The 17,910-nt window shown below is 42.2% G+C and overlaps 1 protein-coding gene across 1 annotated transcript in view; it reads left to right on the top strand.

The window, feature by feature from the left end:
• The window catches only part of MASP2 (MBL associated serine protease 2), a 250,999-nt gene that overhangs the window by 155,223 nt on the left and 77,866 nt on the right, over nt 1–17,910 (top strand). The window contains exon 6 of the mRNA XM_088447809.1: nt 16,938–17,056. Coding sequence (XP_088303935.1) covers nt 16,938–17,056 — 119 coding nt within the window. The remainder of the gene's footprint in view (nt 1–16,937; nt 17,057–17,910) is intronic.

Here is a 17,910-nt window from a genome sequence, read left to right as displayed (position 1 = left end):
CGTGCTGCGCTCCCGCTCGGCGCGACCTCCCTGGAGCCTGGTGTGGATCTTGGCCTTCCCTACCTCCTGAAGCTAGGGACTATATTTCTGGGCATGTGGCGGAGGAGTCTCTGGGTCCGCGTCGTCTGATCTCACCGCTGCACTCGGGGATTACTGATACTACCCCGCATAGGGGTCACTGTGCGGCTGTATCATTACTACCTCACAAGGCTGGTTCTCCTGACAACACCTGCTGGGGACCCTGTGCTACGCCCTTACCCTGCTGTGCCTGATGTGGCCTTCCTGAGGCCCTGTGTGATCCTGATATCTGTTGGATCCTGATCCTGGCTGTGGACCTGCAGAGTCTTGCTGGTGCCCCCAGTAGTGCCGAGGTGTTTGCCTTGGAGGTGATATCCTGGAAAGTGGTGAGCTCATACCTCTCCTTCACCAGCTCAGTCCCCTTAGCACTGCTTTTATTGTATATGCCTCGGGGGCTTTTATATAATCCACTTCCCCTCTCTACCTAAAGGCTGTTATACTAGCATCTTGGCTTGCCTTCACCTGCTCACCAAATGCTTCACTCTATCCCCCTTTTCAGTGGAGCTATAGTGTGAGCCCGGTGGCTCTATGTGATCATTTCCTGCTTGCTATGTGGTCTTACTAACAGGGGAATGTGCTACCCGCCATCCATCTACCTAACACAGTCTTTTCCTGATGGGCAGGACCAAGAGAGTTTCGCAGAAAAAAGATCCTCGGACACCAACGGTCGATTCCTCTCAACCTAACCTTCGCTCATATCTATCCATTTCACATATTGCGGATTCACCTGTTGCTGACTCCATACCTTTGCAGATTTCCTCCCCTACCATGGCTCGTTCTCCCGCATCCGGTGACCTTCATGCTCAATTGTCTCAATTGCGAGGGGAAATCACAGAAGTATTAACCCACGTCCGCTCTCTACCCTCTAAACAAGACATGCAGGCGTTGGAGTCTCGAATCCAGGACTCAATGCAGACTCAGATCTCGTTAGTGCAAGCTGATGTTAAACATCTGGGATCCCGCATGGTTACCCTTGAAGAGGAGAAAGAGTGAGTTGACAACCAGTTATCTCATCTTCACAATTTAGTCTCCCAACAAGCCTCAGACATGAGGACAATGCAAAACAGACTGGATGACCTGGACAACAGAGGTCGCAGAAACAATATTCATGTCCGGGGGCTTCCTGAGGATGTCCCTCCATCTGGACTGATTGATGCCCTAAATAAAATTTTTGGAGAAATACTGGAACTTGACCCCAATGATCCTGTGGAATTTGATCGTGCTCACAGAGCTCTGCGTCCGAAGGGTCTTGCAACTGATCATCCGAGAGACGTTACTTACCGTGTCCACTACTTCTCACAAAAAGAAGAGATTCTACGTAAAGTGCGTAATCAGAAAGGTGTGGAATTTAATGGTACCCGTCTACAAATTTTTCAAGACCTATCTTGTGGGACTCTCCAACAACGGCGGTTATTGAAACCTCTTACAGATTCCCTGCGTAAACAAGAAATCAAATATAGATGGGGATTTCCGTTCTCTCTACAGGTCACTCATGCCGGTAAACATCTAGTTCTCCAGTCTCCTGAGGATTTACCTGATTTCTGCTCTGCTTTGGGCGTGGAGCTTATTACACTTCCCGATTGGCAGGCTTTTTCACTTCCTCTACTTGCTCCTCTTGGCCGTCCGAGAAGAGACCGTTGGCAACAAGTACAGCATCATAAAAAGAAACCTAAAGGTCCTGACTCCCCTCCAGCATCGGACCCCACCTGATCTATGTTCAGCATATTAGAGGGTTTCCCTTCATTGAGACGATATTCATTCTTGGCTCTTTCTTTTAATTATTTTTTGCAGAATTGTTATTACAGAAATGTTTAGAATTGGGCCGTCCGGGCCTCTTTTGTTATTAGAGGCTTATTAGATCTCTTTCTTCCCAAGGTCCATTTATAGTCAGATGTGTCAGATTAACTGAGTTACATACCTTTTTTCAAGTTAAAATGCTAGTATATGCCTTCTCTCTACTTACCTGTTTTAAAAAAAAAAAGAGAAATATATTCTGACTACATTTACTTCTTTTTTGAGGAGTTATGTGATTATGTTTATTTAATTTATATTGATAATATTGTGTGTCTCTACTAGATTGTGATTTTTGCTTTTTTATTGGATGGCGTGGGCACTTCGCCCCTGTGTGCCCCCTACCGCTAATTTTTTCCCATGACAAGGGTTCCCTGGTGGTCCCCTTATTGTCCGGCAGCGTTTTTTCTTTTCTTTTTCCTCTCATAAATGTATTGCTATACTATCGCAATTTCCGTTTTTTATGTCTCCCCTTCATTCCTTCATGTTTCTTCCCTTTTTCCCTTTCCCTCCCTCCTCTCTTACTTAGTCCCTCTACTAATTTTTATCTGATGTATTCTTCTCTGTCATGGTGCCTTAGCCCTATTCTCCACATATGGCTGCTTCATTACGAATAGTCTCTATTAATGCCAGGGGACTGAATATCCCAGAAAAGAGAACCCAAGCCCTTCGTTCTTTTCATGCGGATAAAGCAGATATCGTTTTTGTACAGGAAACCCACTTCCATCACTCCTCCTCTGCTCCTCGACTTAATAACCAATTTTACCCCATAACTTATTATAGTAATTATTCCCAATCAAAATCTAAGGGTGTTGCTATTCTTTTCACTAAACATTTGCCTGTCACCAATGTTGAAGTGCATGATTTGGAGGAGGGGAGATGCCTACTGGTTAAGTGCTCTATTTTTAATCAACTTTTCACATTTGCTAATATTTATGCACCAAACCAGGGCCAGCCAACCTTTCTTGAGAGGGTTCTGGATAAAATTGATACACTCCAACAGGGGATCTTGATGGTAGGTGGAGACTTTAATTGGGTTCTGGACCATCTACTAGACACCTCGTCGGGCTCCTCATCAGTCCCTTGCCGAACATCGAGGAAGGTAAGACGGTTGCTTTACACTCATCAGCTGTCCGATGTTTGGCGCTTCTCACATCCATTAGATAGGGACTACTCATATTATTCTAGTTCCCACCAGTCCTATTCCAGGATAGATTACATATTAGTTGGCCATAGATTTCTACACTTGATACAAGACACTTTTATAGGAGTGACAACCTGGTCTGATCATGCTCCGGTAGGGGTGGACATCTCGCTTGGATTTTCTGATCCAATCACTAGATCTTGGCGTTTTAATGAGTCCCTTTTGTCTGACCCTTACTGTAGATCTCAGTTAGAAGAGGCCATTGATGCATATCTAGATTGTAATACCACCCCGGATGTATTTAGCCTCATTATATGGGAAGCCCATAAATTTGTCCTCAGAGGAAAATGCATCCAACTTGGTTCTTATTTAAAGAAACAAAGGTTGGGACAGATAGACCATTTATTGCAGAGAATACAGGTTTTGGAATCTACTCACAAAACTTCCCTTTCCTCTGATGTTTATGTGGACTTAGTCCAAGCTCGTTCAGCCCTAAATAAACTTCTACTCGACAAGGTCAAACATTCTTTCCAAAAATGTCGTAATCGATATTATCGTTGGGGTAATAAACCCGGAAAGATGTTGGCAAGAGCTTTGCGAACTCAGAGAGCCCGTTCCTTTATCCCTTCTATTAAGGATGGGAGGGGAATAGTTTTCCATGATACCCATAAGATTGCAGAAGCTTTCTGCCCATATTATTCTGCGTTGTATAATTTGCCTGCCCCTTCTGCATTTCCTGATGTTCTTGGGAAACAACAGGCCATAGAGGCCTAGAATTGGATTCCCCAAGCTGGACGACCTTGCCAGTGGGGACTTAGAGAAACCTTTTACTTTAACTGAGTTGTTGGAAGCTATTAAATCCACCCCTTCCGGAAAAGTCCTGGCCCTGACGGTTTTTCTATAAATTACTATAAAGCTTTTAAGGACAAACTGGCTCCCCCATTGTTGGAGGCTTTCAATTCGGTTTCCGATAGGACCCCCTTTTCAGGCCAATCCCTAGAATCCCACATTACGGTCATCCCTAAGGAAGGCAAGGACCCCTCCCTCTGTCCCAGTTACTGTCCAATCTCCCTCCTTAACATAGATATTAAACTGTATGCAAAACTTTTATCAAACAGATTAAAACACTTTCTACCTTCTCTGATTCACAATGACCAGGTGGGGTTTGTACCGGGTCGGGAAGCTAGGGACAATACATCCAAAATTATAGCCCTTATTCATTATATCTCGTCTACTGACACTCCAGCAATCCTATTGTCTACTGACGCCGAGAAGGCATTTGATAGGATAGATTGGAGTTTTATGTCTGGAATATTGAGACACTTGGGACTCGGTCCTATTTGCCTTCAACGCGTTCTTGCTCTTTATCGTTCTCCCTCTGCCCGCATTAGGGTTAACGGCTCCCTCTCTAACTCCTTTTTCATTAATAATGGTACTAAGCAGGGCTGTCCTTTGTCCCCCCTGATTTTTGTTGTGTGTATGGAGGCTTTGGCAAGGTCGATCAGACTGAATCCGAATGTATCTGGCTTTAGATTACATAACGATGAATATAAATTAGCTTTATTTGCTGATGACTTATTGGCCACGATTACTAATCCTGTTATTTCTCTACCAAATTTGGTGGAGGAATTTAGGATATTTGGTGATCTCTCCAACTTTAAAGACAACTATTCTAAATCGGTGGCCTTAAATATTACGGCTTCCCCACAGATGGTTTCAGGCCTTAAATCAGCGTTCCCTTTCACCTGGCACCCTTCCCAACTTACATATCTAGGAGTTAATCTTACTAGAGATCTCTCTCGCCTATTTGAGGCCAATTTCACTCCCCTTCTGAGCAGGATACACTCGGATTTGAGATTATGGAAATCAGGACGCTTCTCATGGTTTGGGAGGCTGGGCATTCTCAAAATGAATTCTCTTCCCAAGATCCTTTACTTGTTACAAACCCTCCCAATTCAACTACCTCCGCGATGGTTCCTGGAAGTCCAGGCCCTTATTAGAGATTTTGTCTGGGGAGGCGGCAGGCCGCGTTTGAAATTAGATGTCATGTCCCGCCATAAAGAGCGGGGTGGCCTACGCCTCCCAAATATTAAAGGTTACTATCAGGCCTGCATCCTACAAAGAATTTTGTCCTGGTCCAGACCAGACACCTCTAAACAATGGTGCACATTGAGAATCAGATGCTGAAGATCCCTCTATCAATAGCCCCTTGGCTCCCTGTCCTTCCCAAAATCTCTCACCCGACCATTGGCCCTATGTTAAGCTCTTGGAAAACACTGCGTAAATCCCCCTCGATATCATCGTCTCACTCCCCCCTCGCCTCATTCCTGTTTAATGAACAATTACTCCCAGGCCTGGACATTAGGATTTTTCATCCTTGGTTAGCGGTAGGACTCTTTAGGTTCGGACAGCTGGTGAGTGGTGGTAGCGTTGTGCCCTTTGATGAGGTCTGTGGGAAGTGGAATTTACCCTCTCGGGAATATTGGCGCTACCTCCAGGTACTGCATTTTTTGCAGTCTCTTGGTCCCCCCAAAACTTTATGCTTACCCTGTACGCCATTTTAGCAATTATGTATTAGCCCTGTCCCTCCAATTCACACTATCTCGCTGATTTATAATTTTCTTTTAGCAGATGCTAGCCTCTCTCTCCCCTAACTGACGATGAGTGGGAGAAAATATTTAAGTTGGCTCACGCGTGCTCTCCTAGTGTTGGTGTTAGGGAGACTCAATATAAACTGTTATCACGTTGGTTCACAGTACAAGAAAACTTTATTATGTCATTTGAATAATGCTGCTAAAGCAGTTATTCCGGTGAAATGGCGCTCCTCCTCTCCTCCAACAGTTATGGACTGGTTCACTAGGCTGGATCTATATATGGATATGGATGATATAGTGTCCTCTGCTGATGGTGATTATGAGTCCTTTAGAGATACTTGGTGTTGCTGGATGGATTTCAAGCACTCAGTGTTCTTCAAAAGTATCCTTTCCGCTTCCCGCCCTCCAGTTTCCTAGATTAGTATCAAATAATAATTAATAACATATAATGATAATTCTTGCGCATCTGCACATGGTTCAGACATTAATTAACAGCTATACTTTTCATTACATTTCTCTTAATTCCCTCCCAATAAGTACTGATAAATCTGTGACTATATTATGTGATATGAGGTGACTGCTATTTTTTTTTTCTTTTTCACTTTTTTCTCTTCTTACTTTACTATATCTATTCCCCTTCCTTCCTCTCCCCTCTTCCCTTGTTGTCTAGTTATGTCTTTGTCTGCTTGTGTTGTGTCTTTTTTGTGTTTTTTGTTTCTATATAAATGGGTCTTATGTTGTGATATTTTATGATACCACTGGTACTTTTTGTGATTGAGGTTTGACGTTCTCAAGTGTCGTATTTCTGCTATATTGTCTCTCCCGGCAATGACCCGGATACTGTCTGTAAGTAATTGTATTTTTATTCTATTGATTTTTTCTATAATAAATACAATTTGCACTAAAAACTGTTCCAAGAGGGAGTTGGGGAACAGAATTTTGCAGACTCTCTTTCATGTCCCGCTGTCACTGAGGGACTGCCCGGGTAATGCCGCTTCAGACGGGTTAGCTCTGTTAAATTCACAGAGGATACCACCAAAGTTTCAAGATATTGCCTGGCTCTCTTTTCATGGAAAAATTTATGTTAGAGGGAACCTCAAGTGAAGGAGTGCCAGTGACCGTGGTTGTCCATGGGAAGAATGTCCAGGGGTGGAGGAGACAATGGACCACTTCCTGCCTGCATGAGTGCCCCTTTAATGTAAAAGTTTATGAGGAGGTATCAAGGGCCATTGGAATCCCGTGCCTTTCGGGTCTTAGTTACCCTGAGTTGGCTTATGGGGTAGTCAGAAGGTACAGTGGATTTGATTTGACCACAATTTTTTTAGTTAGTTTAGCAGTTAGATACCACACGTGGGGTGCACGGTGTCATGTCTCCATACAGAAAGGTCCTCCTCTGTGAAGTGGTGGTGGGTTCGATTCTACAAGAGCTGAAGAGGATGATGGATCTGGATAGGGGGAGGCTAGACGCTGTCAGCTGGTTCTGTCGGTGTGGTTAGTTGAAGCCCCCTTGATTGGGTGCTGAATAGACTCTTTTTGTTCAGCTGGGAGTCTTTTTCTTCTTACATGATTTTGTTATTATTTGTATGAGAAGGTTTTGCATACATCTGCCTGGAGGTGGCAGGTAATGGTGATGGGTAGAGTTAAGTTTGTTAGTTGTGTGATTTAGAACAGGTGATGTGTGTTATAAATCCTTGCTTAGTTTTTCTTTGTAGGTGTTAGATGATATATGGTTAAGTTTGGTGATATTTGTTTGGAGGGGGCATAATATGTGGTAATATTATGTGTACCTAAGTTGTTGTTGTTATTATGTATACTATATTATAATATTTATATTGTGTATATATATATTTATGCTATTTATGTTGCAAGTTTTAAAATAAATGAAGTATTATCATATATCTATAGCTTGAGTGCATACATCATATCGCTATAGCCTGTGTGCAGCTTTGCAATTGCGATTCTTGATGAATCATGCCCAATGTCTTCTGTAACTTAAAAATAATATTGTATCCAGCAACATTGGCAATACTTGTAACCACTGGTTACTTATGTAGCAATATAACGAGCAATAGTTCCATCTAGGTATAAATTCTATTCCCTGCTTGTTCGGTTACAAAGTGTCCAAAGTCCACAACTTTAAATATGTAATCAGCACTGTGCACCTCTGTACAACAGCAGGGATGCCTGTCAGAGTTGTAGCCGTATTAGCCCTCGGTATGTTTGCGGGTAGCTAGAACTTGGAGATCCGCCGACCACTGGATCCGGCCGTGGTTTCAAAGCTCACCGCAAGGAATTCCACAGGAATTAACAGGCACCCAACCAATTAAATAGAGATTATTTGTAATACTATTATATGTCAGCTCAGTGTGAATTTTATCCATGATTATACCAAACCATCATCACTTTATTGGTGCTAGAATAAAAGCTTCCTTCTTGATCTATAGTCTGCTCAGGCCAATGATTATAGTTCCTTTTCTTTCTCCTTTTTGTCTTGATCTGTAGTTCAAGTGTTTAAAAAGAAGACATATCATATACAGAAGGTGCCTACTAACGCTGCCCACCACTAAATGATGAGACGTCCTCTTCTCACACTGGCTGCTTGTGATTGGCTGGCAGTGAATATTTCTTGGGACACACTGATTTCATTACACACCAATAGAGACTATTTGATGTGGGTTTATTTTAAACAATTAGTCAACTGTCTATTTCAATGGGTAAATAGCCTATCTAGAAGGGGTGCACACACTCCCCTGAGTCAGGGGCCAGCACCTTCCATGGGACCCTCGCTTTATGGTCATGCCTTGTGATCACACTCGCCATGTTTCTGTGTTTTTCTTCTGAAATATGGCTAATGCGCACAAGGTAGGTAAGACTTTATCACCATCTCTCTTCTCCTGGTGCTATAGTATCATGGGAGTACGGCCCAAACATTTCCACACAGGACCCCTCCTCTTAATATACTGATGTAATGGGTACGTTTTCACATATAGGGCCTGATTAAAGTTGAATCGCAATGCTGCGTTCGCACGTACCTGGCCGCTGTGAAAATATGCTAATGAATTAATTCACACTGCCGTCACAGCAATAGATGCAGACACCCAGCACTACATAGTGCCGCCCTCTTACCCTCTTCTCACATTCGTACTAATGTGCAGGTATGCAAAATGGCGTAACATCGGAGCTCCGCGCACACTTGTGGCTGACATGACCCTGCCTGCACACAGTGAGTACTCAGGCTGCGTATGGGATCACTGTGAATAATCTATGCACGCCCCTGCATCGTCGTTCCATCACACTGACACGCTCGTGTTCACATGACCACTCCCCATCACCACCCACAAACGCCACTTATTGTCACTCAATGAGTGATGGGTCTGTGTACTGCCTGAGATCGCATTCCCGATCGCAGCACCTGGTTCGCACACGCACACTGCGTTCTATTTGCAGATTGCAAACATTGGCCGGCTGCATGCGAACGCAACATTGCGAACAACCTAAATCAGAGCCCTAGTTCACACGCTGCAACATCACTGAAATGAGAGGATCATTAAACTGAATGGGAAAAGCTACATTTCTACATTCACATGTGGTAACATAACAATTACAATTCAATGGGTTTCAACCACTTAACTGACAAAAAAAATTTCGGCAAAACCGCACAGAAATTGTCATTTTTTTTTTAATTTATTTAATTAAGTTTGAGAAGTATTTAAAAATCTATACATTTAGGGGATGTTATGGGGATGCTAATCCTAACCCGCAACCCCTTTGTCCTTAGACACCCCCATCAAAAATAACCCCACAGTGTAAAAAAATACCCAGTAATACCAACCCCCACCCCCCTAGTGGTAAAAAGTCGCCAGGCAGAGCCCCCACCCTCACCCCCAGGGACAATGGGTCCCATCAGCATGGATGACTATATGTAATTGTTTATTATATAAATATTTTTATCCCCCAGAAAAAAAACATATATTTTAATGTTCATCATAACCCCACCTCTCTCCTTAGTGCAAATAGATGCCCCACGTGACCCCCACTTTTATCCCTGTCTAGCCCCGCCCCTTTACCTGTGTGATGCAGAGCGCAGTGGACCGGCTGATCACCAGTCCCCCCCCTGCTGCAGCTAATCTCTGTACATGCAGAAATCAGCATACTCTGGAGGGTAACCTTTAACTGGTGTCGCATGCTTCCCAGACTGCCATTCGCACTGGGGCACGTTTCCTGCAGTGATGTCGGGGGTCACAGACCACCGCATCACTGCAGGAGGGTCTGGGGAGACATTTGTGCAGAACGGATCTCCTATGCAGAACCCGGGGAACAGAGAGGCTGACGCCAGTTAAGTGGTTAAAGAAGATAACTTTGTAGGCATGGCCTGACGAGCATGGAGAGTGGACGCATTTTGGAGTAGCTCCATTCCAACACTTAAAAATACACAGTTTCTGACCCTCTGGTGCCTCCTGATGCTACGGAACTGCACCTCTACTCACATTCAACTGAGGGACTGGCTTCATGGAGTCGGGGGGCACTAGTCACCTCCCTCAAGCCGGGACCTAGATTTGCTGCATGCGGCGAGGACCATCCACTGGCCCACGACACGAAGCACAAGGGAACTGGATTCCTGCGCTCCCCTTCCACCCAGTTAGTACCCGCTTACCTGCTCTACTACCCCCGCTGGGACATCTGAACCTGTCTGCGGCGTCTGTGTATACCGGCTGCTTCCTAGCGCACTGGCCGTCCCTCTAGCGGCAATCTCCCCCTGGTGACCGATATCCTGCGGCTCCACTGCTGCCCCGCTGCCGCCAGGTGATAGCCGATTGCTCCGGCTGGTGTCCCGTGCGGCTCCCACTCACACCAGTGACATCTATCACGGGAGCTGTGTATATCGGCTGCTTCCTTGCACGCCGACCACCCCTGTAATGGCTGCCTCACCCCTAACGGCATCCTCCTCATAGGTCTGACCACGCAAGTGGCTAACCCCCTGCAGCCTCACTGCTGCTGCCTGATTAGAGCCGATTGCTCTGGCTAGTGCCCAGCACGGCTACCCTCACCCCAAGGACACTCCCAGTGTCCCATACTCCAGCAGCCTACACTGCAGCCCCCTCCTGACCTGTGGAGCCCGTTCTCTATGCCCAGCCATCAGTGATGAGCCCAATGTTGGGTTACCGACCCTTCCACCTCATTTTCTAATGTGCTGTTGCAGCTAACATCCTTTCCAGCCCACCACCCTGCACGGGTCCGGATAGCTGGTCCCAGTAGACTGCAGATTTGCAGCATTGTCCCCCTATTATATAGCTGGGCAAACACACAAAAAGAGAGAACACCAAGAGAGATCAAATAAGATTTTGAAGAAATAAATAATAAAAAAAGGGATGTGTCTCAACTTGCTGCTGTAACCAGATTGATTGTTTCTTTTACTGAGGTCTTGGCTCCCTCTTGTGGCAACTTGTTGTAACTTTTCAATATGTAAAATTACATCACTTTTTAATAGCCACACTTGAAATCTTCGCAACTTGCTTATGGCACCCTAAACACCAGATTTCATACCCTCTGGGAGTCTATTCACTGGCCTTTTTACGTTAACCATCTCGCTTACCTCTGACCAACGGTGAATCACCCTTACCGTCATGAACAGATCCAACACAAGAACTAAGAAACCAACGAGTGGCGACATCGCTCAGCACTTCACAAGAAACAACAAAATGTCACAGCTGCAAAATCCTTCTTCCCCTCACTTCCACTTCAAGATGAAGATGGATCCTCTTCCCCTGCCCTCTCTATGTATCCTAGCCCTAAAGTCGCTAATCACTGACTTTAAAGAATCCTTGGAGACCAAACTTGACAAGGCAGTTTCATCTATTAAATCGGATATTTCCTCCTTAGCCTCTAGAACGTCTAAACTGGAAACTCGTCAGGATATTCTCCACAAAGCTCAGACTGAGACACACAGATACTTGGATCATATAGCTCAAGAACTTTCTGATCTTCGCACCAAAAATGAAGATCTTGAAAATCGTGAAAGGAAAAATAATCTCCATATTCGTAATGTGCCTGAATCAATAACCTCAGAATCTCTGGAACCCTACCTACATAAGATATTCTCTTTTATTCTCCCAGACCTGGGCTCTCGTCACATACCTCTAGAAACGGGCGCATCGAGCACTCAGACCCAAACCTCGAGAGGGTGACCCCCCGAGAGATGACATTATAAGATTTCTCAGTTTTAAAGACAAAGAATCCATCCTAGCCCCAACCCAAGGCAAGCCTCACATCCTATACGAGAATACCAAACTTCAGTTCTATCGGGACCTTGCACCTACCACAATTATTAAACGAAGAGAACTAACAAGGGCTCTATGTGATCGTGGAATTCAATACCGCTGGGGGTTCCCCTTTAAACTTATTATCGATCTTCACGGCAGACCGATTATTATCCGAGATTCTAGAGAGGGTAAAGACTTGCTGACTCACCTTGAAGAATCCGGATCCCCCCCTCACTCAACTAATGGCGACACTTGAACTTCTCCCTTATCGAAAATGAACACACACTTGTCTAATAGGTATTGTTGTTTTTCACGAGTCCTGCTCAGTCATACCTATTACTACTTTGGATCTCTGACTTCCTCCTTTATATCAACACTCAAGAAGATTTATATCCTTTTTCACTAATATAGATTGTTATTATTGCGAAATTTATATAACATGTTTTTGTTTTCTCGCCTGTATATTGTTGTTTATCCACAGGTTATACATCAATAATTTACCATGTATTCTAGGAGATGTTATATAGGTGTTTCAAAGCTACTCTGCCTTCCGTCTATTGCCAATACCTCATTTTCTTGTTTTTGAAAGTTCTCATTACTAGAATTTATACATTAATTATATGTTTTTTCCAATACAATATAGGCCTTACAATATATTCATTATATTCAGAACACACCCAGAGGGTTCCATCTCAATTCAATTTTGTTTAGATTTATTTACATTTAGCTATTGAATACTTTGCATACTATAAACTTTTCTTTTGTCTGTTTTTTTTTTATTATCATATTTTCTAGAGGTTATAGGAATTTTGTTTTTTAAACCTCTCTGGACTCTAAGGTCCTAATTTCTGTGTGTGTTATCCTCCGCTGGACTCGGGGATTTCATATCCAGACTTCTCCCTTGCTGCTTTTTTTTTTTTTTCCCCCCACCCTTTAAGCAAGTCAGGATCCAACGTTCTTTTATTCCCCCCCCAAATCTAGTCTGTTTTTTTTTAAATGCATTAAAATGCCTCCATGAATGTCAAAGGTCTCAATACGCCTCAGAAGCGATCATTACTTTTTCGCTCCATTCATGGTCTTAAAGCTGGCATTGTATTCCTATAGGAAACCCACTTTTGTGCCTCCTCTCACCCATCTCTTCAATCTAAGCATTTCTCAAGTGTGTTTTACTCTTCCAGCCCAAGTAAACATAATGGTGTAGCTATACTAATCAACAATAAACTACCCTTTGTTCAAGACTCTGTCTTTACTGACTCAGAAGGCAGGTTCATTATTATAAATTGTTAATTGGGACATTTAGATTTGACGATAGCTAATATATATGCTCCTAACACAAACCAAATCTCCTTCTACAACTAATTTTTTTCAATTCTAAATAAAAGAAGGAAGGGTTGTCTCATTGTAGGTGGGGACTTTAATGCTGTCCTCAATCCAGAACTAGATAAATCGCACTCTCCAAACCGCCCCCAAACACATCAACTTACTGAATCTCTTCATAAACATTTATGAGAATCGGGACTTTTCGACGCTTGGTGTGCATTTAACCCCTCCTCTCGCGACTATACTTTCCCCCCCTCATCAAACATATATTCTAGAATTGATTTGTTTCTTTGTTGCACCCAACTTTCAGGACACTTAATCGATTCCTCTATCCTACCCAATACATGGTCGGACCACTCTATTCTCACAATTGCTTTCGATCTCCTAGAAACACCTATGTCTAAACATCCCTGGCATTTAAGTGAAACACTTTTGAAGATACCACAATTTCAAGAAAAAATTAGATCCGCATTAGCTGATTATTTTTCTAATAATAAAGCAAATTCCCGCTGTTCACCTTTAGTTTGGGAAGCCCAAAAATCGGTTATACGCGGACATATAATTAGCTATGCTTCTTATAGAAATAAGAAGAATAAACTTCAATTAGCTCATTTGACTGAAGAAGTTCAAAGTTTAGAAACTTCCCACAAAAACAATCCTTCTCCTCTTCTCTATAAAAAACTTACATCAGCTAAAAATTATCTTAATGCCCTTCTGGCTGAAAACAACCGAGAAATCCCTCCGCTGGCTTAATCAGCGTTTCTATGAAAAAAGTAATAAGGCGGACGCTCTACTAGCAAACAGATTAAAATCCCGGAAAGCTAAATCTGCCATTCAAGCCCTTAAAGATGACAATGAGGAATCTCAATACAATCCAGTTGCCATAAATACTATTTTAAGACTTATTATAGCCATTTATATAACCTCTCAGGATCAGCCAGTCCAGACCCCAATGACGACCCTCAAACTGTAGATTATTTATCCTCTTGTGGTCTCCCCTATATTGATCCACAAATGTTGGGAACACTCGGACTTCCCATTACAGAAGAGGAAACTTGTAATGCCCTGAAAACACAAAAACAATCTAAAGCACCTGGCCCTGATGGATTCCCAATATCCTACTACAAAACGTTCCAAGCCTCTTTAATCCCACAATTTCCTGAGATGTTCAACCAGATTTTGAATGGTGAAACTGTTCACCCCTCTACCACCAGAGCTACCATCACGGTCATTCCCAAACCAGGTAAGGATCCTCTCATCACCTCTAATTATCGACCTATGTCTTTACTTAAAGCAGATTTAAAATTTTCGCTAAGATACTTGCAAACAGGCTCAATCCCCTTCTACCTAACCTTATCCATCCGGACCAGGTGGGCTTTGTTCCGTCCAGGCAGGCACTTGATAATACTAGGCAAACAGTGGACATTATTCACTATATAAATAATCATCAACTTCCCTCTCTTGTGCTTGCTTTGGACACGGAGAAAGCCTTTGATAGGGTATCCTGGTCATTTATGATGCACACGCTTACTACTTTTGGCCTCGGGGGTAAATTTTACAAGCTATTAAATCCCTTTATGTTAACCCAACTGCTTCTGTTCTTGCTGGGGGGATACTTTTGGATCCTTTTTCCAGGCTGGCTAGGAGAATACGGGCTAACCCTGATATATCTGGTGTAACTATTGGAGACTCTCAATATACTCTCTCTTTATTTGCCGATGATCTTCTTCTTACTTTGACTAAACCACTCAACTCTCTACCAAACTTATTTTGCGAATTGTCCCTATATGGAGATCTGTCGGGGTACAAAGTCAATCAAACCAAATCTGAAGCTCTCCCTATTCATCTATATAAAGCTAACTACCCTCCTTTGTTTAAATCAATTGAACAGGATATTCTACAATGGAAAACTTATTTTATCTCATGGATTGGGCGCATCAATGCAATAAAGATGAATGTTCTACCAAAATTGCTTTATTTGTTTCAGACACTACCTGTGGCGATAACCAAGTCCTCAACCAACTCCAATCTTTATATTGTAAATTTATATGGAACTATAAATGATTCCGTATACGTTGGGATATCTTAGCTAGACGATCATCAGAAGAAGGTCTGGGTTTACCTCTGCTCCTACACTACTATAAAGCCTCTCAGTTGAGTCAGATGGTAGCCTGGCAAGCTCCTAGTTTTACTAAACGCTGGGTTGACCTTGAGAATGCTTTAGTGGGTTTGGATTCAATCTCACACTTGCCTTGGTTACCTTGCAAGTACAGATCCCGTGTCACCCTCTCAATACCAACAGTAGCTCTAACACTCTCGATATGGGATAATCTTAATAAAAAAACTCTCTCCACATACCAGTCTCCTCAGACCCCATATGGAACAACCCTTCCTTCCCACCAGGCCTCTCACCTACCATGATATCTGCCTGGTCCAGGACAGGTATTGCCCGCCTCCGTCACATTATAGGACAATTCGCCCTGCAGTCATTTAATGATATTCAGGAAAAACACAGCATCCCCAATTCGTTACACTACCGATACCTGCAAATTCGACACTTTGTTACCTCTTTATTTTCCACTATCTCACCTCGAAATCCTTCTCATATAGAAAGATATTGCATACACCGATCTACTGACAAGGGTACTATATCCTTTCTATACCATTCTATTTTGGCACCGGAATCCCCCTACTCTTGACACATGAACTCGCATGGGAGGCAGATTTAGGACACCTGGGAAACGGGGGACGTCTTACTATTTCTAAATGTTCCATTAGTGTGGCAATCAGAGAAAATTCATATATAGAGTTCTCACCAGATGGTATTTAGTCCCAGAACAACTCCATCATATGTATCCCAACACCTCTAACCTGTGTTGGAGGCAATGTGGACATGTCGGCACTTTTGTTCATGTTTGGTGGTCCTGCCCAAAAATTATTCCATTCTGGAGTATGGTTCACTCCCTCATATCATCTGCTGTTACCTTACCTTTCTCTCTCTCTCCCCCGCCAACCTCTTACTCTGTGTCCCGGTTGATCAGGTTTCCAAGGACACTAACAAACTAGTTCTCCACATCTCCTGTGCAGCCAAATACCAACTGGCACGTAACTGGAAAAAACATAAGACACCAACTCAACCAGAACTTGTAAACAGAATTTGGTTTTTATCTAAAATGGAGTATACTATGAGTATATTGAATAATACAGTACATAAATTTCACTCAATATGGTTTCCCTGGTACTCTTCCTAAGCGATTACTCTTCCCCGTCTTACGTGAACCATGACCCCTATTTCTGCTCCTGATGTTTTAACTTATTATTTTATATTATGTTGTCCCGACTCGCTTACACACTCCCCCCTCCACCTTTTTAATTTCTATCCTTTCCCTTTACCTCAAATATCCTCTAATTGAACTTTATTTTTTACCACATCTTATCAATGTTTTTTACGAACACTTAAGATGATATCTTTCTCAATTTCAAAACAGTTGAAATTTTTTTTTCTATTATGATGTCACAGGTTTATTTTTTCTATATGACTTTATATATTGTTATTGGTTAATGTATCTACTATGACACTGAATTATTTCGTTGTTTATCTCTGATAATTCTAATAAACGATTTAAAAAAAAAGATAACTTTCTGGTTTTTTTTGGTAATTTTGATTGGTTTAAGAAAAGGTGTTAAGTTAAAATTTACATAATTAGATTCCCCCATACTGAAGTTTTAATTCTTTGTCTCACTACTTAGCCCTTCCATGTCCTGATCCTGTGCTGCCACCTAGAGGACATTTCATGCCTGTAAAGAAAATGTATGTGGTGAAGGACCGTCTGTCTCTTTCCTGTGATGTAGGATATGTACTACTAGAGGTCAGTAAAGTTTCCAGATGAAATTCAAACAGTTGCCAGTAGGGAGTGTGCAATGAAAGTGACCACAGGTCATGGTGATCTATTATTATTATTATTATTATCCTTTATTTATATGGCGCCACAAGTGTTCTGCAGTGCCTTACATAGTACATAGAACTAATAGGTGAACAAGAAACAAGTAACTTACAGTATATTACATTACAGGACAAGGACACGATTTATATACATTGCTGCAATAGCGATTAAAGCACATTCTAAAGGGGAGGGGCAGACAAACATGCGTGACACAGAAGGGGAAGATAGGGAAGAAATTTATATAGATACATAGATATGAGATAGATAGATGGATAGAAAGATATGAGATAGATGTATAGATAGATATGAGATAGATATGACATAGATATGAGCTAGATACTGTAGATATATATGAGATAGCTATGTGATAGATATGAGATAGATACTGTAGATATATGAGATAGATATGAGAGATACTCTAGATATATATGAGATAGATATGAGATAGATATGAGATAGATACTGCAGATATATATGAGATAGATATGAGATAGATACTGCAGATATATATGAGATAGATACTGCAGATATATATGAGATAGATAGATATGAGAGATAGATACTCTAGATATATATGAGATAGATATGAGATGGATACTGTAGATATATATGAGATAGATAGATATGAGAGATAGTTAGATATGAGATAGATGGATAAATAGATACTGTAGATATATATGAGATAGAGAGATATATATAGATATGAGATAGATGGATAGTTAGCTATGAGATAGATACTGTAGATATATATGAGATAGATATGAGATAGATACTGTAGA

This window comes from Taudactylus pleione, unplaced genomic scaffold, assembly GCF_031769625.1.
Source record: "Taudactylus pleione unplaced genomic scaffold, aTauple2 ptg000441l, whole genome shotgun sequence".
Taxonomy (NCBI): Eukaryota; Metazoa; Chordata; class Amphibia; order Anura; family Myobatrachidae; genus Taudactylus; species Taudactylus pleione.
Note: the sequence above shows the minus strand (reverse complement) of the source record. Positions and strands in the feature narration are given on the sequence as shown.